General features: G+C 39.6%; 1 protein-coding gene across 1 annotated transcript in view; it reads left to right on the plus strand.

Annotated features, from left to right (window-relative positions):
• Positions 1-1,540: 1,540 nt before the first annotated feature.
• Positions 1,541-24,119, plus strand: part of akap12b (A kinase (PRKA) anchor protein 12b) — a 44,849-nt gene continuing 22,270 nt past the window's right edge. The window contains exon 1 of the mRNA XM_038726262.1: positions 1,541-1,854. Within this exon, the coding sequence (XP_038582190.1) occupies positions 1,720-1,854 (135 nt within the window). The 5' untranslated portion in view covers positions 1,541-1,719. The remainder of the gene's footprint in view (positions 1,855-24,119) is intronic.

The following is a 24,119-nucleotide window of genomic DNA, read 5'->3' on the forward strand; positions in this document are numbered from 1 at the left end:
TGCATCTTTCCCAAACGACTCTTGGCTGTATTAGATCAAAAGGGTGCTTCTACTAAATACTGAGCAAAGGGTCTGAATACTTATGACCATGTGATATTTCAGTTTTTCTTTTTTAATAAATTTGCAAAAATTTCTACATTTCTGTTTGTTTCTGTCAAGATGGGGTGCTGAGTGTACATTACTGAGAAATAAAATGAACTTTTTTGATTTTTGGAAAATGGCTGCAATGAAACAAAGAGTGAAAAATTTAAAGGGGTCTGAATACTTTCCGTACCCACTGTATGTATATGTATATGTATATATATATATATATATATATATATATATATATATATATATATATATATATATATATATATATATATATATATATATATATATATATATATATATATATATATATATATATATATAGTATAGTATATAGTTAGTATTATTTTAAGTTTTTGTTCCAAAGTTTTTACATGAGACACTCGAAGGATAGTTTTTTTGTTTATGTGCACCAGTCTTACTACGTTACCACCAAAATGCCAAACTAATTTTATTTTATTTTTTTGCCAAACTAATTTTGACTAGAGTGTATTTGCAGAAAGCAGATGTTACTTAACCTTGTTTACCACAGGAGAAGGATGGAGAGAGAGGCGATTGCAGTAGTGAGGGAATATAAAAGTAGCTTTACCATATTTGGAAATTAGAGAATTAAGATAAAATTTTTGCATTCAAAATTGGAGCCTAGCAAAGTATAATTTATCGAAGTATCAAAAAAATTGTGTTATTTTATCTTTATGCTATTTGTATGTGTTGTTTACTATATCTATAAGTCAAGATATATCCTTATTACTTTCTTGTTAGAATAGTTCTTATCATTAACAATGTTATATATTAATCATTTTACTTGTATGCAAAACATTTTTAAATCTGCAATGTTGACAGTCTAATGACATGCATTGCAAGGCATTACATTCTACAGCTTATTGTGTTTTTACAAATGCAATCTTTATTCTGCAAAGATCAGCAAACCTCAGATAAATGCTGTGAGGTAAAATTAGTCAGGTTAAATGTAGCCTACTTTAACTTGCACAATGTGTGTGTACTCTGAATATCCCCCCCAAAAAAATGTTTGTATTTCTCATATTGCTACTTTGTAATTCGTGTTTCTTATGGCATGTGCCAATGCAATACTTCTGTACTCATATGGTCTGGTGTTAAAGTTCTTTATATCTCCCAGGGGCTTGTGCAGGGTTTGTTTTGCAGTGGATCGCATGTGTCAGCGGTTTCACAACACCTACATTAAATTTACCATTTGTCTAAGGACATATCTAATGTCTGCTTAAGCCGAATAGCCTATGTGATGCTAGAATCTACAGCTTTTCATTTATAAACCGTCATCCTCCCTCTCTCACCTCTCTCCTCCTCCATCAGCACCGTCTCTGATGCTGCAAGGAGTGCCGCGGCGCACCGGAGCCCCATGTGATACTGAAGGGAGGTGGAGGAGGTGGGGGTGTCCTAAAAGAGTTTGTTGGTGCTCCTCACACTTCATCACTCCAGATCCAGGCCACCCCGGGGCGGAGCTGCACTGTAGCGCTCGCAATTTGGACGCTTTGGATACTCGCTTGCTGTAATACAGTCGTGATATCTTGGTTTGGCGTGGAGTGTTGTTTTGTTTTTAGACTGAACGTAGCCAAAGACGAGAAGAGTTCACCTTTCTGATTGTTCGCCATGGGAGCAGAGAGCTCAGTGCAGCGGGACGGAAAGAGCCAGGAGGATGCCTCAGCTTCAGCCTCAGCCTCTGCTGGAGAGCTGAGCGCGGAGATGAACGTGCTCCAGGAGGGAGGCAGCGTCCTCGATGGCAAGGTACATTGAGGCTTTTTGATCCCTGTCTCCGTTTCCCGCACCTCCCTGCGCAATGGGCACGGAGACACATGGTCATGTTTGTTCATTAAGGCCTAGTGGTGTTTATTCTGCTTCCTGGTGTCTGCTGTTAGGCTCCCACTTCGTTTTTTTATATTGTTTTTTGTGTGTGTTTGCAAACATAGCCTACCTGACGTCACGCTGTCCCTGTAAATTTTGTGCGCATCAGTAATGTGCTGCAGCACACAGGCTCCAAGTGCGCCTGACGCTGTTTTTTGCTGAGTAATGGGTCGAGTTGTCTGCAGTCCCGCAGTAATAAAACGCCAGCAGCTCATTCATGTCCAGATTTACATGCACCTGGGCCCATGGTGTGAGTCAGAGACACTGTGGATCACGACGATTTGTCCTTTTGATAGTTTTGAGCTTCTGGGCGAAGCACAGGAGCAGTGAAGGAATATTGAATTAGACAGTAACACATTGTTATAACAGGTCCACATGTTACTCCTGATTGCACTTGTTTTTATTTCCAGAAGAAATAAGGTTGTTTGATCACTAAATCAGAAATTTCAATTCTAATATACATTTCAAAGTAAAACTGTTTATCTAAAAGAGTTTCTTCATTTGCATATCTAGAGCATAAAGGAAGCACATTTTGACAGATTTGAAGTTAAAGTTATGACATGCTGTATGTGCAGAACCAGGAAGGCCACAAGATGTATCATGTGGCTGCCTTTGAAGAGTAAATGTAAAAAAAGAAGGGTTAAATTCTGGAAAAAAACGTGTAAAAATAAACACACATAACATCCAGAAATTTGATTTCACGTGTACTATACATTATTTCATATCAATGTGATATCATAAAAGAAAAAGAAAATACCAATAAACTAAACAGACCAAAAATAATAGCTTTACACAAAAAAAATGTCCCAGTCTCTGCTGATGTGTAACCAGTTGGGATTCCTATTTCAATCAAGTTTGAATAATCTATAAATTAATAACAGATTAAGAAAAAACATATTGTCAGCACATTTGGAGGGAAGACCCAGAATAGAAGCCAGGACCATTAATTTGTATTAAGTTTCAGACAGCCTGCAGGACACTGTGAGCACTGACACTTTATTGATAAAGAATACCACAATACCACAACTTTACGCTCAATTAACTCTTGTTCCATTTCTCTACATTTTAATCTCAAGAATATAACAACTAAACTCTTACTTATAAGAGTTAATGTGCCCCTTGGCTATATGCAGTATGTTGTGGGCAGCTGTCATCTTCTGAGGGATCTTGCAGACTCTGCACTGTTACCTCGGTGTAAATTGCTCAGCTTTGTGTGAATGAATATTTGTAAAGCGCCTACTAATGACTATGTGTGTTTCGCCACCTGCTCTGTTCACGTCTCGTATAACCTATTGGATTTATTGACTTTTTTTATAGACTAGAGGTCAACAGGTCAGATTTTGTGGCCCTTCTCTCTCCCTGAAAGGTCAGCACAAAGGTCAATTGACACCGAGGGAGAGAGACAGAAAGCACAAAGGCTTAGCATAGTCAAGATTTTAATCATAGCTACATTTGTTCGTTCTTGTTTTTTCTTAAGAATATGTGTTGTTTGCTCATGTTTATATACTGGCTGTGTTTGTGAAGTTGTTTTCCCGTGAACTGACATCATCTGTGTTTGCAGTTGAATGTTTTGTTAAGGCCTGAGCTGTTATCGCAGGTATTATCGCAGTGGCAGTTTTCCCTCTTATTTTACAAGCGACAATGGAATGTGTGATACTGAAATGTTTCAAGACTGCTAGTCCGACTTGAGTACTTCTATTGTGCTTTGTGATTCCAGCTGTGATGGGGAGATACAGTTTGTGTGCTTAGACTCACGTTTCTACCACAGACAAGATATCTCTCCATTTAGCAGGTTGATAGTCAGTGACTGCATTGTCCAGCTTTAATACCAGCCAAAATACCAGCCACGGTCATGGTGCTTGTTTCTTGTTGCACATAAAGTAATTCGCTTTCTTTACAAATCAATATAAACAGGAAATAAGCAGCCAAAGCACAGGGATTCCAGAGGCATCCTGTGTAGAATATGAAAAACACATCAACTCTCAAAACCACTTATCTAATTTATTACACACATTTTCTTTTGGCAAATTGAGTAAAGCCAGTGACGCAAATTATAGCGTCATCTAATTTCAGCATGTTATTATAATCATTGTTCTGTTTGGAGGCTAAGCACTATAAAGTTCACAAGCAGACTAATAAAACTGATTTATGCACACAGATAGGATGTTTTGAAATATTGAAAGTCCTGCTGAAATGATGTCGAGCTGTACCTTTTTGGCTTGTGACCACTTACAAAAACCAAGCAGAGTCCAGCTGAGGCTCCTTGTCATGCCTCAGTTGTCTATGAGTTGTTAGAGGTTCCACATTTCCTCAAATGGTTTTATTTAAATAACAGTTTGAAGCACCCCAAAAAGCAAAGATAAGATAAAAAGTCCAGTTTACTTAAGGAATACAGATATGTGCAGCAGAACTCTCCCATTATTTACCTTTGGATCCCTCAGCTTTATCCTGTGACCATTTGGAAGGGGCCCAACCCCTATGTTGGGATCACTTTACTAAACTACCTAACTGTATATAAATTAGTTAAAACTGTTTCCACTAGCTTTCATAATGCTTTCAAACATGCTGCCGCAGCTGCTTCTAATGCAGTGTGTGTGTGTGTGTGTGTGTGTTTCTATCTACCTATACTATACTTTTATTTCCCAAACACACATCCAGTGTCAGAAATTAGTGTCTGAAATCTCTTGTCTCTCTCTGAAGCCCCTGTCAGACATTGCTGGGTTCAAGTCGTAGGTCTCTTTTGGAAACCTTCCAAACTCTGTTCAAAAGTGACAGGACTGTTATGGATAGAGCTGCGAAGAGCATGATGTGGGATGGTTCTTATTATGAAGTGAAGACCCTGTTTACTGCAACATGTTTCTTATCTTTCTTTTTATCTGATCTTCAGTGTGGGGGAGAGGGCGGTTCTCTCTCCAGCTGGAATTATAGTTTTGCAATAAAAATATAAACAATACCATCTTTGTAGATGTACGCAGAGAAGGGTGCTATGGGGAACTATTGATTGCAGCACATATCTAAGAAGCAGACTGGAAAATCAAGTGTGAAACAAACATTAAGAAATATATATAACTGTACAAGTGTGTACGGAAGAAAGGTCTCTGAACGGCACCCATGCACATTCACTTACATGCTGGCCTAGAGAGGAGTGTCCCAGCGTTAAGCTACGGCCAAATTACAGTTTGTGTAAACAGTTTGAAGAGCAAAGCCACAGTTTTTAGTCTGGTAGTGATGTTGTACTTAACAAGGAGATGGCACACAGCAGACTAATGACTTTTTCATTCACAGTGCATCAGTGTTTATACAAACAGCAACAATTCATTATTTTCTAAATGAGTCCTTTGGGAATTTCTCCTAGTGAGAAGGGTTTGACGCTAAAATGTCCTGACTTGACTGGGAGTATATCTGATTTTATTTACACTTGAAGAATGACTTAAGCCTAGTTCACACTACACGATTTTAAGTCCGATTTGCTGGTTGGTGAGCTCGGCGATCGTCATCAGGGGTAAATCAGTGATCGATCAGTGGCCGCCAGTCGTTATTTGTGAACTACTACTAACTACTAAGGACGCATAAAAAAGGATCCCTGACACATCACAGACGCCAGCCAGATATCTAGCATGGCACATATCTGGAGGAGTCGGCCGACTCGACATCCACATCCAGCCAATGACTGCAGGCAGCTGGCAGAACATGGAATGTGGTTTGGAAACCAGAATCGGGTGACACAGCCGTTGTCAGCTTGTGTAATGTGTGACCCCCTGTCACCGATCAGTCGCGTAGTGTGAACGCCACAACGACTACAAGACTCCCCTCACAAGACAGCAAGTTGTTTAGTCTGAACAGCACAGCAATCGGCCGACCCTGAAAGTCATGTAGTCTGCACGAGCCTTTAGGTTTCACTGTCCTCTCAGGGTGAAACTCTCACCTCTATGTGCTCTTTTGCACCTGTAACTGCGCCCAACTGTGATGTCACAGTGTACTGACACACCCTGGAGTATACTTATACATTAATGCAAAAAGCAGAGAAGTTAAAAGACTGGAGATGGCAAAAACAAGATTTTCTGCAGGTGTGAAGTTGCTCTTTAAGAAAAAGAAAATTTCTAAAGTTATAAAGTAACTTTTCCAGAAAAACATTGACTCATTGTAATTTCATGGCCACCATTCACATTTGGCATCATTAGCATGTGTAAACAGGCTTCTTTTTCTCTGTCTGCCTCTTAATTTCTTAATACACTTCCCTGTCTTGTACCCAGCCAGACAGGAGCACACCGTTACCATTACTGAAACTACAGTGAATGTCTATGTATTCACTCACATCCACACACACTCACAACTGCACAATAGCAAACATAGCACAAAAAGGCACCTGAACATGAAACCTGCATCACATGTCAGGTCCTGCTCCCAGCAGGTGACTCCAATAATACACCATCATGTCATGAAATGTAATGTGTGCTGATTAAGGCTGGTCTGTTCTTGTATAATGAGCTGCAGATGATCAGACGCTGCTGTGATGCTGATTATCCTGTTTAGCAGAGAGAGAGAGAGTGGAGAGGGAAGCGGAAGGGGTCAAACAGAGAATCCATTGAGGATGGACCTGGACAGGGACAAGCAGAGGGTCCCTGTGTGCACCGTCCCACAACAAGAGGAAGGAACCAACATGGGGAGGGGGGCGAGGCAGCGTTTTGGGTGTCAAGGGACTGAGGGGACTGGTGTGTGGAGCTGAGAGAGGGAAAAGAAAAAAAAGAGTTTTAGAGAGGTTTATCTTTAACATGGAAACCAGCACGTGTTTGTAGTGAGTTCAGTGATTTTCTATCAGAGGAGTCAAGGTAAGCATAACTGCTCAACCTGATATGGCCTACTGAAATAGTTTAACATTTTGCAAGAAAGTGTGAAACATACATCCACCTTTGCATGCCCTACAGCAGATAAACAACGGCTCTGTAAACTATTATAGACAACTGGAATTTTAAACTTTCCGTGGCGAGTTTTTCGTCTGAAAGGGAAATCAAATTTATGATTCTTTTTTCTCATCCTTGTAGAGGAGAAACAGGAAATGGCTTTCTGCTAATTAATCTGTCCCTCAGCCAGCTTCCTATCTTCATCTCTCAGATTCACTGCCAGCTCCATTTCAGTAAAAAACACAGGCGTGTGTTTTGTTCCTTGCTCCTCTCCGCCCCTAAAGATTAGACCTCACTCCAATAGTTTGATCTAATAATGAGTCTCAGAACAATATCAAATCTGCTGATATTCTGCTTAAAAATATGGCTGTTGCTGTTTGTTTTCAATCAACTGTGCAAATGCACCAGAACAAATTCTGTTCAGGTTTAAAGCACTGTGTTATTGTGAATTGATAATGATGAGATGTCATAAATTCAATTAAGATGACCGTCTGCGCACAGACTCTTGGTTTATTGTTGTTAAAAACACACACGTAACACGTAAAGAAATAGATATACTTGAAGAGATCCCAAAGAGAGAAAAAAGGTGGACTATTTGTTCTGGTGACATGCTCATATTGATGCTTAGTTTAGAATTATTGTGTTACCACAAATAAGGAAATTACCTTTCATTCAATTTAAAGGTTACAGTTTTGCACTGCACAAACACACATGACCATCAGTGTTTCTTTTTGTCAGTATTGCTGGTGGAGGTGTGAGGAGGGGTTTTCCACACAGAGAAGTGTTGTCCTGCAGTAATGATGTGTTATTGAATATATGAGGTCTGGCCAGCAGGGATTGACCTGTTCACTGCCCCACAGGGACTGTTACTGCTCCTTTGTGTCAATCATTATGATTCAGCCACATCTGCATCCTTATCATACTGCCTCTCTTTATTGCTTCACCTGTTTAGGTAGCTAGTAGACTGCAAGGTCCTTAGAATCAAATGATTGTTTGATATTTGCCTCAAGTAGCAAAGGATAACCTCTACATGACAGCCTCTTGAATAAATGAGGATATGTCTCCTTGTAGAATTAGGTCGTGATCATGCACACAATTTGATAACACTATTATGACTTTGTTTGTCTCACACGAATGGCTGATTTTGTGAGATTCAGATAAAGCTGTTTACTTCCTCGTCAGTGCATTTAGGTTACAACTGGTGAGGCATTTCCATCACAAACAGGCAGTCTCGTGGTTTCTGCATGTTCAGAAATGTAAAATTATGTCTCTTTCTGTTTAAGTCTGTGCTGGCTCCTCCTGCTGCAACACAGTGCTCAAAATAACCTCTCTTACTTACATCACGTCATGAGCCTCTGTGGACGCACTCATCCATCTTGCCTCTACTTGGGGTGAAAACCCTCTTCTTTTTATCTTTCCATGCACCTATTAGCTCTTGCTCTGCCCTCAACAAAACAAGAGTGGAAATAAACCAGGTGTTTTCCATTTTGCTGGCCTCTGCTGAACCAAAATGGCTCTTTCCTGATCCCACGTTGCTCATGTAAGTCATGTATAAAAGTTACGTGTATAGTATAAAGTCTTCATAACTAAACCATCTGGCACCCTTGTCAGCAAAAAGGCAACAAAATAGGTGGTTTTTCAGGGCGTTGCATCCAAATCCAAGGAAATGTAACTACATCAGTAAACAGTCTGTGGAAGTAGCCTCTACAGTGTCTGTTCCCTGTGATAACAGCAGCTGAAATTCCACTTAAATTCCACTAAAATTAGCATTTGTCAACAGGGAGAATGCAAGATGTTTGCTTTGCTCGTAGTCCATCCATGCGAGTCATCTATGCGCTTACATTTTGTTCCATTCCAAGTTGTTCTTCTTCTGGTGTTTTTTTTAGCCTTTACCAAGCAGCTTGCATGATCACCAACACCTGAGTGGAGTATGGTTTTCTTTGAATTGCGTGTAGCCAAAACCAACATTTGAGAATAAGTGTATTAAATTGCACTTGAATTTTATTACAAGTGCAAATGGCACCAAAGAGATTTTTCTCCCTGTTACTCCGCTGTCGAGTTATTACTTTCAAGACCACAAGGGTCACAAAAAACAAAAACATTCAGACTAACAACCCGAAAAACGAGAGGATTCTCCCAATGTTGTTATTCATAGTGTTCCTCATTTCCTCTTTCATAAACCTGTTCACCCCTCTTTCTTTCTTGCACATCCATTTTTCATCAGCTCTGGTCCTGATGCAGCACTAACTGCTTCACAGAGCACAGAGGAAGATGTGTGAAGTCATGGTGTGTGTGTGTGTGTGTGTGTGTGTGTGTGTGTGTGTGTGTGTGTGTGTGTGTGTGTGTGTGTGTGTGTGTGTGTGTGTGTGTGTGTGCGCGCGCGCGTGTGTGTGCGTGTCCTGGTGGGAGTCAGAGCATCTGAAGGACAAACAGTGAATCATAGCTTCAGTTCAGATGCTTCCTTGGTAGGTATACTCACGTAGGATGGCGTAGTCGTTCCAATCTCTAAAGCTGAGGCATCTGAGATTTACTCTATTGACCAAACACACGTATCATATATCGCCATCCCTGCCAATAACAGTAAATCTCATTGACCTGAAAAACAGAGACCATGGTGGAAAGTATTTATTCAAGTGCTGTACTCTCTGCTGTTATTTATGGCCAGGATGCTGAAGTTATTCAAGTATCTGGAAACTATTATTGATAATAATTTAACCTTCCAACCAAATACTGATGCTCTTTTTGCAAAGGACCACAGGACTGTGTTTTTATCGGAAGGGGTTTTAATGTAGACACCAACTTTATAAAAATGTTTTATTCTTGTTTTATTGAGTCGGTTTTAACCTTCTCTTTTACCTGCTGATTCAGGTCACTGTCATTAAAAAACACAAACAGGTTGAAAGTAATTGTTAGACTGTGCAATACAGGCACAAATCTTAATGACCTCTCCCAAATACACATCAGGTCGTAGATACCAAGGTACAGGATCAATAGATTTACTGTAAGGATTAATGATCTGAACACTACAGACAAAGAGCTAACTTTATATACAGTTTCCTTTTCCTTTGGCAAACCTCAAAAACACATTCATATATGACAGATTTGCACCAGCAAACATATTTTGAGAGAAATGCAATTCCTTCAGAACTACATATTTGATCAACATAATGTGAAAGCTTTTTAATGAACACATCTGCAAAAGTCACAGAATATTCATACTGAATGTATCTGCAAAACATTAACTGACATCATATTTTTCCCTTCAATGTCACTGTCAAGTTCTTGGGAATGAAAGCCTGATTCAGGTTTTTCCTGGTGATGTTTAAGCAACTCAAAGCACTTTATTAAAATGGGTGGAAGTTTGTGGTTAAATAATAAACAAGTCATCACTAACTGCATAAGACAGAACACAGCAGGGGGTATGACACAAATCCCTGTCTCACTATATAAAGTTTTTTAAAGGCAGAGTTGCCTTAGTGGACCTGATTCACAAAATATGCATTTTAATGTTTTTTGGCTCTGACTAAATATTGATGAGAAAAGTGACACACAAATGTTACTTCCTCTAACAACAAGTGGAAGAGTCGTGACTGACCTCATGAAGTAAAAGCACGCCATTCTGTATATTGTTGCATCTGAACTCTGTAACTAGTGTCTTATGATGCCCACTGCTGTTTCAGGATAATTAGAAACATACAGCACAGAGAGTCAGGTGGTCACTGCTTACTCATTTGAGTGTTGTTTTAAATGGCAAACAACTGCTTACTGCTCCAGAAACACTACAGGACGATATTTTCCAGAGAAGCCTAGCTGCATTGACATAAACTACTTTAAAATAATCTGCATGATTTATTGAGGCCTCAAGGGTAAATATGTGCTTGTTTGTGATTAAATTAATTTTTTTTAGACTAGATAATTGTATTAGCGGACTAGATCCCATATACTGTTCCTGCTCTGTTAAGTAGACGAATGAAAGTAATTGGTTCTATTCTGGCAAGAAAACAAATCTCTGTTTAGAGCTGATTTCTTTCACATGTCTGTTTTAACTGTGTGAAAATCAAATGGCACCCAGCAGCATGTGAGAAGAAGTTTGATAGAAAGATGTAACTGAGGTTTCTTCTAAAATCCCTCATGTCTAATCCTGTGCTTTAAAGATGCACTAATCCATATTTTTATATTAACAATGGATCAAATGACTGCATGTATCCATCCATCCATCCATCCATCCATCGTCAACCGCTTATCCTGCGTACAGAGCCAATCCCAGCTTACATCAGGTGAAAGGCGGGGTACACCCTGGACAGGTCGCCAATCCATCGCAGGGACTGCATGAAATGTGAAATGAACAAACACAGAGAGAATGATCAACTTTCTCTGCAGTTCCTCTCAGGTGTACAGAGCGTTTCAGTGTTTCTTAGCTCAGCACAGACAAAGCACTCACTGGGGAACACTGTGGACTGGGGCTAGATGTCATCTACATCATGGGATATGGAGACAGTGCAGACCAAAACAGCTCTAGAAGGACAGTGAATATAGTTGCTTGCATGTTCGCACGGTAAAGCACAACTCCAAACTTCAAGTTAGGTACTTTATTTATATATTGAATAAAGTACTGTTCTCAAACACTATTTCATAGTGTAACAAGACATTTCTATCTGCACATAACAGAACAACATGGTCATGATGCAGCATTTTCAGAACAGTACTATGCCACATAGCTAAGACTGAAAAATCTTCTAATACATAATAAATCAACATCATGTGTCTAAATCCAAGTATGCTTAAGTTATCCCCTCTCTTCAATAGATAGACAGATAAATAAATAGATAGATAGTATTGTACTGTATTTTGAACTTAATTTCATGGATCTGTTGCCACAATATGTGCTGCTTCTCAACCACATACAGCCAAGCATCCAAAATTCCTGACTTTGGAAACTGTTCTGGAAAGTGGAAAGTTTAAGTGATGTATTTGACCCTCAATGTTGTTTCCATGCCAAAACATAGATCAAACATATATACATTAGTAGGGCAATAATCTAAGAGTAATTTGAGGCCTAAAGCCAAAAAAACAGTCTGATTTAAGTGCCTCACTAATTAAAGCCACATTTATAGCGCCTGTATGCGTTCCAGACACCCATCTCACTAGTCATCTTCTTCTCTCACGTATGACTCTGAAGCTCAGATGCTTATCGGGGCTTAGAAATATTTAGAGATTCATGACGGGAGGGTCAGCAAAGGGGGTGGATTTATTTTTTCAGCCCACTTAGAGAGGCAGCCCCGTGGGGTCAAGCGCTGGCCAGTGTGGCCTGTTTATGATCGTGTCTTGGGGGGTCTTTTCTGCGACCAGGCTGTTGTTGTTGTTTGGCTCCGTTTGCTGTTCAAGTGTAGCAACCTCACAGATGAAGGGAACGGCGTGATGAAAAACAGACAAACTGTGGGAGGTATAGAGACTTTGGGTTAAAAGGTTAGTGATGCACTGATGTAGGTAGATGAGGACAACCGGGTTTTATCTGTTGTCCTAAAATGACAGCAAACAGGTGTGTGACTCTGCAGCTTTAGGGTCATTCAGTCGATTGGTTTGCGTTTCTTTCTTTGTACTCTGTCTCCTCCTCTCACATGCAGACACACACTTGAGTCTTAGCTTTTGATACTTCTGCTGTTATATTAATCTAATTCAGTGTCCCTCAGGTTCTCTGCTGGCGTCACTTATGCGAACCAGGCTGAAATCAAATACAGCTGACAGTCATGCAAAAGACTGATGTGGCTTACAAGGCTAAGAAATAACCTAACCACATACAGTGCCTTGCGAAAGTATTCGGCCCCTTGAACTTTTCGACCTTTTGCCACATTTCAGGCTTCAAACATAAAGATATAAAACTGTTATTTTTTGTGAAGAATCAACAACAAGTGGGACACAATTATGAAGTGGAACGAAATTTATTGGATATTTCAAACTTTTTTAACAATAAAAAACTGAAAAATTGGGCGTGCAAAATTATTCAGCCCCCTTAAGTTAATACTTTTTAGCGCCACCTTTTGCTGCGATTACAGCTGTAAGTCGCTTGGGGTACGTTTTGCACATAGAGAGACTTAAAATCTTTGCCCATTCCTCCTTGCAAAACAGCTCGAGCTCAGTGAGGTTGGATGGAGAGCGTTTGTGAACAGCAGTTTTCAGTTCTTTCCACAGATTCTCGATTGGATTCAGGTCTGGACTTTGACTTGGCCATTCTAACACCTGGATATGTTTATTTGTGAACCATTCCAGTGTAGATTTTGCTTTATGTTTTGGATCATTGTCTTGTTGGAAGACAAATCTCCGTCCCAGTCTCAGGTCTTTTGCAGACTCCATCAGGTTTTCTTCCAGAATGGTCCTGTATTTGGCTCCATCCATCTTCCCATCAATTTTAACCATCTTCCCTGTCCCTGCTGAAGAAAAGCAGGCCCAAACCATGATGCTGCCACCACCATGTTGGACAGTGGTGTGTTCCGGGTGATGAGCTGTGTTGCTTTTACGCCAAACATAACGCATTGTTGCCAAAAAGTTCGATTTTGGTTTCATCTGACCAGAGCACCTTCTTCCACATGTTTGGTGTGTCTCCCAGGTGGCTTGTGGCAGACTTTAAACGAGACTTTTTATGGATATCTTTAAGAAATGGCTTTCTTCTTGCCACTCTTCCATAAAGGCCAGATTTGTGCAGTATACGACTGATTGTTCTCCTATGGACAGAGTCTCCCATCTCTGCAGTTCATCCAGAGTGATCATGGGCCTCTTGGCTGCATCTCTGATCAGTCTTCTCCTTGTATGAGCTGAAAATTTAGAGGGACGGCCGGGTCTTCGTAGATTTGCAGTGGTCTGATACTCCTTCCATTTCAATATTATCGCTTGCACAGTGCTCCTTGGGATGTTTAAATCTTGGGAAATCTTTTTGTATCCAAATCCGGCTTTAAACTTCTCCACAACAGTATCTCGGACCTGCCTGGTGTGTTCCTTGTTCTTCATGATGCTCTCTGCGCTTTAAACGGACCTCTGAGACTATCACAGAGCAGGTACATTTATATGGAGACTTGATTTCACACAGGTGGATTCTGTTTATCATCATTAGTCATTTAGGTCAACATTGGATCATTCAGAGATCCTCACTGAACTTCTGGAGAGAGTTTGCTGCACTGAAAGTAAAGGGGCTGAATAATTTTGCACGCCCAATTTTTCAGTTTTTTATTTGTTAAAAAAGTTTGAAATATCCAATAAATTTCGTTCCACTTCATAATTGTGTCCCACTTGTTGTTGATTCTTCACAAAAATTACAGTTTTATATCTTTATGTTTGAAGCCTGAAATGTGGCAAAAGGTCGAAAAGTTCAAGGGGACCAAATACTTTCGCAAGGCACTGTACGTGTCAAAGAATACAATGTCTTCGCAAAATTAGTTTCCAAAAATATGTTAAAAAATTTTAAAAACTGACCATTTCATGCAGTTTTGATGAAAAACAATTATATAAATCATAACCAGCATTTTGAGGCAAGTCCAAGTCAAGTTTTACAAAAGCAAATTGTAAGTATAGTTGTCTTTTAGGTCTCTGACTAATGACTGTTAAAGTAAAATGACACAGCATTTTTGATCTGCTGTATTAGAAGTATTTTACACAACTGAGACTTGAGTCCTTTCAATGCATTGGCCTAATAAATAAATATTCAAGGAATGAAAAGAGATGCTTACTTTGCGTCATTATAAATCTATATCACATCTGGATATGACTTAATGAAGTCAGATTTGGGCCCATCCAAATGTTTGAGGGATTACTGTAAATTTAGCACGCACAAATTAGCCAAATATTGGTTTATTTTAAGGAGAATGATTTGAACCGAGACTTTTGTGATCCAGGACTTGTTTGACTTGTTCAGTGTTTCTTTATTTCGCTTTAAGCTGCTCTGGACTGCACAAACGCACACACAGAAGCACAGGTACCCACATTTTGAACACCTGAGTGAGTTAAAGGACATGAAACAATGAGAGTGCTCTTCGGGGGTCTTGTCAGGCTTTGATCTTTGGTATGTACTGAATGTCGGGGTCAGGGATAATAGATTGGGGGCTGGAGACATGAAGGGAGAGGTTGAGGGAGACAGACATGATGGTCATACAGGCCCCTGAAACCTCCCGCTAGGTGTAATATTTATTGGCAAATTCCTCTCACGGCTTATTTTAACCTGCTTAGGTTATACTACTTTTGCCGTTTGATTCATCAGGATTGTTCAGATGATAAGGGGAAACTATTACTTTACTAAATGCTGTCATTAACATATAGATAGCTTGTTTTTATTTTGTATTAATTTTACTGGCATTTGATTATTATGTTATAACTAACAAAAATGCAAGTTTAAATTGATTTAAATAATACAATTTGAAGAGCAAATGCTGAAGTTTCATCTTGTTTTGTTGTTTTTAAAGACATGTTTTTGAGAAATTCACTTTCTTGCTGAGTTAGATGAGAGGAAATTGTCTCTCTCCTGTCTGTATGGTAAATATGAAGCTACAGCCAGCAGGGCAGTTTAGATTAGCATAAAGACTGGAAACAAGGGGAAACAGCTAGTTTTGCTAATCTTCGTACCAGCACCTCTTAAACTCACCAACATGTTATATCTAATTTGTTACGTCTCTACAACAACTGAAATATAAATGACATGGTGGGGCTTTAAGGAGAGCTGCGGCTGTGCTAAGCAAAGATAACCAAAATATTTATCATACAGACATGAGAGCGGTATCAGCCCTCTAATCCAATTGTCCAGAAAGAAGGTAAATAAGCGTATTTCCCAAAATGTCTAACTGTACTTTGAAAGACTTTCTACTAACCTACGGCTTATTTTCATTTTCTCTCCATTTTTCTTTGAATGTTGTATCAGGCTACCTGAAGCAAGGGTGTCAGATTCATTTTGGAAAAAAAGTGTGTGTATGTGTGTGTGTAGCAGTAGACCAAACACTTCACATAAACAAGTAGCCTACCAATTTATGTAACAACAAAGAGTCTTCCAGTTCCTGTGGGCTCATTTCCATCAAAAATTAAGTTAATCCAGGTCTTCACTTCCTCAGATGGTGAGAGCAGATTAAGACTTTTGTGTTGGTTCAAACAACAGAGAAAGTGTTGTGCATCTTCCACATCCTTGTGTTGCCCAAGAACAGTAAGCCTTATTTATTTATGATTGACTGAACATAATCTGCCATTAAAATTAGCTACTTGTGAAGGACCACTTTCCCAGGATGACATTCTTGCGGCCTTTTTCTCCTTATTCTGGCTTGTTTCCCATCTCCTCTCTCTTTTTATCTACGAATCTCTGCTTTTACCTCCTCCTCTCCTGTTATTTTTCCTCTCTCCATTTCCCCAGTCGCCCCCTCCAACGGCATCATCCTCCTTTCGTCTGCTCCAAGACTCTGTCCACACCTCAGAGGTCAGAGGTCGTTTGGTTAGGTCACGTACAAACTACGTCCCCGCAGAGAGTCTTTAAGCCTGTTATCTCCTACTGCGAGCATGCTTTTGTGTGTGCATATGTTCACTTGGGAATAATCCTAATGTAACAGCTGAAAAACTCCTCTTTTCCTTTTCTTTATATTTGTTCAAGGTTACAAAGTTAGGACATTTTTTTAAGCAGAACTAAACAGTTAAGATTTCCATCCATCCATCCATCGTCAACCGCTTATCCTGCCTACAGGGTTGCGAGGGGCTGGAGCCAATCCCAACTGACATTGGGCAAACGTGGGTTACACCCTGGACAGGTCGCCAATCCATTGCAGGGCCCAGTTAAGATTTCCTTCTTGTGAATTTTCAGCAGCATGTCACTGAGTCATTGTCAATTACTGTCAATACAATTGCCACCTTGGCCAGATAGAGTGAATTTATGACTCTGTGCTGTTTCTGCGTCATCATTGTTGTGCTCTGTCTTATGAGAAGTGAGCTGAGAAATATCAACCTAATTTACTTGGTATCTGTTTATATAAGGAGTCTCAAATACATTCAATCCAACTACACTGGTCTACTATTCTGTTGCATGAACCTCGTATTTGAGGACTTCTCCTTCTTGACATTAACTTAATTATATAAATCACAACAGAGAAACCTAATCGAATGCAGACTCTAAACTGAAACAATCCTACTGTTTTTGTACATGTGAACTTCTAAATAATTTTTTTAGTGATCAGATTTAAATAAAGGTCACCAAAACTCTTTTTGCATACTTAGTTCAGCCTCATCTCTATGCTTATTCTGAGACAGCTGTGTCATCCTCTTCTTTTCCATTAACCCCTTCTTCCTGCGTTCTGTGTTTGGTTTAAGGGATATAAATCTCGTCTGTTGGCCTTTTTGGAGTGATTTAGGAGAGAGCAGGTTGTCTCACTCCTGGAGCCACTGAGGGTAGAGGTTTAGCCAGGAACAAAACGGGAGAGGCAGATAAGAAGAAATAAGAATCAAAGATACATTTAGGATTAAAGTGAAAGCAAAAAGAATAAAAAGAAAGATTAAGAGAAGATTTCATCTTTCTTCCAGTGCTGATCCTGAAAGTGTAGGTCATTCTTACGGACCACGTCATTAAAAGATAACGAAAGACAATTTCAGCGACTTCCGTACATGGTAGCAAGAAATGATCAGTCTCTTTAAATTCGTGAACATTTCATGGAAAGCTCTCTCAACCCCTCACAACCCAAGAGATTTTGTTGCTCCATCTCATGGAAACACACACGTACATGCTTTGGCAACTCAGTGCATGAACAGATTATTCCATTATTACCTTATCCTTGGCCAATATAAGAAATGTAACATCGAAACACACGAGGAATCAGTGGAGGAATGAGTTAGTAACCCTATCTGCTACCACTTTCTGTACAATTTTCAAAGAAATGTTAAAAATCTTGCAATACCTTTTGACTTCCCTACTCTGTCCCTACATCCCTACAACTTATCAAATGTTGAAACTGAGAAATGTGATTGTTTTGATGCCAACATGTTTCAAAAAAGTTGGGACATGGAATTAGATATAGATACAAGTACTGACAACCCAAACTACCAGTCAACACGTCCTGCTCCTGCCTTTCTAATAACTTCATTCCAATAACTAAATTCATTCATTCATTCATCCACACTACTGCGTTTTTTTATTAAAATGGAGACCTTATGCTACATTTGCACCTTCCAGACTAAAACGGCAAAAAGGAAGACCTAAAACAAAGAAGTCTGAGCGTTTTAGTGCAGACGGGCAAAAACGTAGGACTTTAGAAACGATGATGCAGCCGCTCACGTTTGGCACTCTGATTGGGTCTTACTGTGCTTTCAGATCAAAAGCGAAGCGAGCGTTTGGGGCGGTGAGTTTACATACAAAGTCAATGCAAAGACGTGTAGAGCCACAATTTCCTGTTGGGGGGCGCTAAGCCTTCACTTCACTAAGGCCTTCGCGTGAGTTGAAAATTTCCAACTTTCCAAATTTTTGCGGGTTCTAATCGCCTTCTTGTGTTGTGTGTGAACACTTGCAGCGAATGTACTCATGTGAGGAAAGCGTAGTGAGGATTAAATTCGCATTTGGTCTGAAAGCACCATTATAAGTCATACAAAGCAGAAACACGATGCTACTGACAGAGTTTTTGATGTGGTATTTTTATTAAAATATTTTGTACCGTGCAAATAAAACTTATAACCTACATTTGTACTGTGTATGTCGCCATATTTGCTTTGTTCGTTTTAAAACTCTCACAAAGGATGATTTTATCTCCCTCAATCCCAAAATGGGCAAATCATTTTCCAAAACCCAATAACATTTCTCACTTTCAACATTTGAAAAGTTGTTTTTGTGCTATTTTCAATTAATATGGGGTTTTGCACATCATCACGTTTTGTTACTATTTCTATTTAACACAGCCTGCCAGCTTTTTTGGAAATGGGATTGTAGTTGGATTAAACAAATGACAGCAATTATTTAAAAGTTGAATGGTGAGACATTTACATTGAGTGCCGCAAATGTCTGCTGGCTGACAGACGCCAAGTGCCTAATGGATGTGTAAACACAAGTGAAAGAGGCTGCAGAGAGTGAGATAAAATCGTCCTTTGTGAGAATTTTGCCTCTTAAATGAAGATGAGACTAAAAACAAAAGAGGTTATTAGAGAGGCAGATTTTACTGGTACTTTCGACAGTCAGTAAACATACCTCACAGTGCTACCTAATTCCATGTATTTATACACATTTAAGCAAAGACACATCCATATAAACAGTATTTACCTCCTGCATATGAGGGAAGGTACGTCTCTCTATCTAGTCCTGTTGAATATAGAAAATGAATATACTGTATGTGTTAAAAGGAAAAATAACAGCTGTTCTTAAATAAAAATGATGCTGTTTTATACAGAAAACCAGACAGAAAACAAAACACTTTCTTGCGGTTGTTCCCAAGCTGTTGTTTAGTTTACCGGATGTTTTGTTTTGTGACCATTCCTTTTTTCACTTTTTGTAGCAGGTCAAAGTCTGTCTTTAGGTCTTTGTGGCAGACCATGTTGACCAAGCAGACATCAAAAAATGCATAACTGGCAGTGAAACGTCTACGTATTCTGTCTGGGAACCCATGAAAGGAATTCAGGCGATGCAGTAGCTATCAGCTTTTGGGTCAGTTCGGTTTCAGTTCACTGGAATGATAAACTGGAGCTGCAATTCTTATAATACCAACACAGCCTTCACTCTCAATCATCTATATATGCCTCTTTCCTTACCCGATTAAGGGTAAAGTTCAAACCTACCATTTGTGTATCTCAGTAAGTAACAGCGAAGTGTTTAATTCAACCATCAAGAGCTTATTACATTCTATCTAACCTTCATTTAACCAGGAAAGCCTAGTTAAAAATAAAATAGTTTTTCAAGAGTGTCAATTCCTGTCAATATGTGGCGATAACAGCTAACAGAACCAGAAATATTACATTTTACATATTTAGCTGACATTTATATCCAATGCAACTTACAATTGCTATATATATCAGAGGTCACACGTCTCTGGAGCAACTAGGGGTTAAGTGTCTTGCTCAGAGACATTGGTGTCTCACAGTAGATTCGAACCCGGGTCTCTCACACTAAAGGTCTTATCCACTGCCCCATCACCACCTTTTTCATCCCTTGCATTATCATTATCATCAAAATTTACATTACCCACAGTGTGACTCCACCACCGGCCTGAGGTCCCAGTGTCTTATGCTAGTAGCGGCTAATAAAGCCATCAGCCATCAGCTATTTGCCTCAAGCAGAGATGAGTACAGATTTTTATCATTTTCAAACTTGTAGTCTTTCATGACAGGTGACATCACTTGAGGCAGTTTATCAGACTTCACACAGTTCCCTCTGAAGCTAGGCTTTTCACAACTTTTTACACATATATAAGACCTTTTGATGTTTATTTTCACAGTTATCAGTATTATCACAGTGTTGTAAAAATGTGCCGATAAAATGATGAAAAGTTACTGATACACACACTGAAACCATTTCAGCAAGTTTTAAATGGGAAACTACAAATAAAATTACCATTTTGTTTGCATAAACTATAAAATAACAGCCAATACCTTTTATAAACATATGAAAACCATCTAAGTGTGCATTATCAAGATTATAAAGGTAATGCAATGACCTCATGCACAATTACATGAAAACAAATTAGCTTTTAGAAGACAGTGATAGTAACTGCAATGAGCCCAACAACTGCCATAAATACAGAAGAATCTGTAGCGTTTCTTCTGTTCTGACACTTTTACAACTAATTTGATTTAGATAGATATGCTGGTTAGTTGACTAAACTGCGTAACGTGTTATAATGTGCAGTTGACAAATCCAGTCTGCAGACACACAACGCACACAGCAGCAGAACAACGTGTAGCATGTAGCGTTTTTACAAGAGCAGCTAACATTGAGAGCTTCAGTTTACAAGCTTTTAGCAAGTCAGACAGATAAACCAAAGATAAAAGTTAACTCACTCTTCGTTCACTGTGAGGTCATTTTCAATCAAGTTTCCCTCAGCGCTCTCATAAAAACTAAAATAAGACCAGACTTCAGAGTGACTGAATAATCTTTGCAGCGTTGTCTTCCTCCATGTTGTCATTGACCCAAACAAACCCACGTTGCACACTGCGCATGCGCGCCTGCTTCTGGGAGACTGTCGCTAACTTTGGTTGATGATGGACAGTATTTGCCGTGAGTTTAAAATAGTGTGGTAACTGAACCCGGTTATCATGGTAGTTAAAATGTGTACGGTAATAATAACCGTTGGGAATTTTACCATGGTTTATCGTTAAACCGGTAATCGTTTCATCTCTACTCTGCTGCACACCTTTTAAAAGATTTCTTTTAGCTATCCCTAAACAGCCAAAGAAAAGTGACGTGGCCATCCTACATTTACATGCACATCTATGAATGTACTGGTGTATAGTCTCAAAAAGCTACCACTAGACAAGTGGGTGACCTGCTCTACCTCTAAGCGACAACCGTCCCTATGGTTAAGGTTATAGCAACAAAAAAAATGGTTACAGTATGTTTAAGGTAATGCAACTAAAACACTTTAAGGTTAAGGTCAGGTAAATATTGTGATAACGGTTAATACTGAAAAAAAGTCTTTAATTGAAGGACTGTGATAGGATTCAAACAGTCTCCTGCATGAAAGTCAAACATGCTGCATACACAAGCCCCACCCCAATCTCCACACCATTTCTTTTTACTTAACTATATACAGGATTGGGCACACTAATTCTTGTGTTGTGATTGTATGTTGACATGGGATATAAATCGTGAGGTGCATAATCGTCTGATATAGACGTATTTCCTAGGGATCCTCAGATGAGCTTCCTGGTGCATATTATGGCCCAGGAGGCTCATTCATCCTCACCCTAAGCACTCTCTTGAAAGAGTTGTCCTGAGTCTTACACCTGCCACGTTGAGAATATAGCAGCGGCATTTTGATGGGGTAAGAGGGGGCATATGAGGTAACTTAGGGACAGAGGTGAAGAAAGTGTGACCATTTAGAGGAGGTGGGCTGAAATAACTGTGCGTTAGGGAATTTGTGGAATTTCGGTGAAGAGGACAAGGATGCCGGGAATGCCAGTCATGAGGTAGACTAGGCGAGGGCGAGGTCGTTGCAGGTCCGGAGGTCAGCTGATGGTTCACACACCAAATCTGATCAGAGGTCCTGATGGCTTTAAAGGGAGTGAAATAACAGGGCCATCCTCCTCTCGGTGAAGCAATTTTTATGTGTGTGAGTACATGTGTGGATGTAAACGCTCCTAGCATGCCATAATTATCTTGTCTGGCTTCAAATATATTTAAAATTTCTTGTAAAGAAGTAGGGGCCCAACCCGTTTAACAAAAGAACTTTGGGAGTACTGATGTACATGGCAGCATAGTGGCAGCATGCCTTTACACAAGTAGTTAAACATAGACACTTGCATGCTCGTTCATGGGTTGGAAATGGAGGAGGAGGAAATTATCTCATGTTACAAATTGCAGCTTGCATGTTGCAAATTTGGTGAAACAGGCTCCAGAATTCCAAGAAGTCAGCTTTGAGTCATTTTCTCATATGGCAGTTCAAAGCAAGCTATGCGATCTGATCATAGTAGCATTACATGATCAGCTGGTTTCCAAAAACAAAATGTTTTCTTTTTGTGTGGAGGAAGGAGGAGACACACAAACAATGAGCTGTGTTGCCATGCACTTACTTACTTTTGTAATGTGTTCCTGGGTGGGGCAAACATTTCAGCAACGACAGAATGGCAGCATGAGCACTTGAACCTGCAGTGCAGAAATTTTGTCTTCCCTTCTGGTACTGAGAGTAAATACTTAGACATTGTAGACGTGTGCCTACGTTACTTAAGATGTATGCCTAGAGGTGAGCTCGCCTCAGGCTCTCCAACAAAGAAAAGCTACACCAACGGTTATCTGTGTTTGTTGTCATTGTCGATGGCTTTCTTTCTTTTTGGACTGTAATCCTCGTTGTTATAAAGAGATTTATCAGGGAGTGATAGGCTCAATCAGCATTGTGTGAACTAATTTGACATGGGCTTGAATGTAATGGATGTTCAGATGTTAAAGTGACCATATATAAAGAAACCATATTTGAAAATGAACTAACAACAACAATTTCTGTTTGCTGGGTGGGAACACTTGGAAGGGAGAAAACAGGGGTAAAGGGTTTGATTGTATTATGTTTTTGTAGTAACCGTGTTTTAAGATGTGTGAGTACATCTGCAACCAATTATGACCTCAGTTTTATCCAAGCCATCTTGTTTAATCTGGTTTGGCAGATAAGAGGCCAACGCAAAGAAAATCTGATATTTGTTCATGAAAGGAATGACTAAAGGAAGGTTGTTGGACTAAAATGTAGATGCCTAATAAACAATGAAGTATTGACAGAGTGGATGGTAGAAGTTAAATAGAAGATTCATGGTAGAGACAAGCAATTATTTAGTTTCCCGCCACCTGTTGGATGTAAATAAATCTCTCCTCTCAGAGTTGACAATTTTTGTATTCCTTCCAGTTTCAACACCACCTGATGGCTGTTGTTCGCTCCCTCCCCACACCAGCTCTCACTTTTTCATCTTATAGAACTTCCTTCCAACCTGTCCCGAGCAGAGTGTCTCCTCTGTGGTGTCGTTTTTCAGGGCTTTCCTGGAGGAGTTGGGACTGGTGGGAATTGAGCCTGAGTTGTCCATTAGTTAGATTAGCAGCTCTGTGGGGAGGCTCTGGTTCCCTCTCCCCTGGCCAGGACAGACAAAGCTCTGGCTTGCCTGCCATTGTATAGCTGTCAGTTGGAGATGGCCACTACTAGAAAACACTCAGTCAGGACCCAGATCCACAAATACAGTGCTGTGAGCTTGGCTGTGTGTTGTTTACTTGTTAACACATACGTATGTCTGTAATGAAAAACTCAATATGAGCTTCTGTTGCAATCAAAATTTTGCTGTGATGTTGGTATATTTCTCGGTTTATTGTAGGATCTCGGAGTGGCTCTTTTTTAGCAATATCAGAGCAGGCCTTTCAAAAGTCCTCGTTTCAGGGGTTCGAAAACGACAGAGCATGGTGGATGGTTGGCGTAAATGTACCAAAAGTTATGTATTTTAAAACTAATATATCTTGACAGAAGAGTGGAAACCCCCAGTTTCCGGGTCTTATCAGCTAAACTAAGCTAACCAACTTCTGGCTTAACTGCGTACTTGATACACAGAGGGTAACTACATACTAGTTAGTGAGTT

Source organism: Micropterus salmoides, unplaced genomic scaffold (genome assembly GCF_014851395.1).
Source record: "Micropterus salmoides isolate LMB-PRFRI ecotype aquatic unplaced genomic scaffold, ASM1485139v1 Ms_hic_scaffold_18, whole genome shotgun sequence".
NCBI classification, from domain to species: Eukaryota; Metazoa; Chordata; class Actinopteri; order Centrarchiformes; family Centrarchidae; genus Micropterus; species Micropterus salmoides.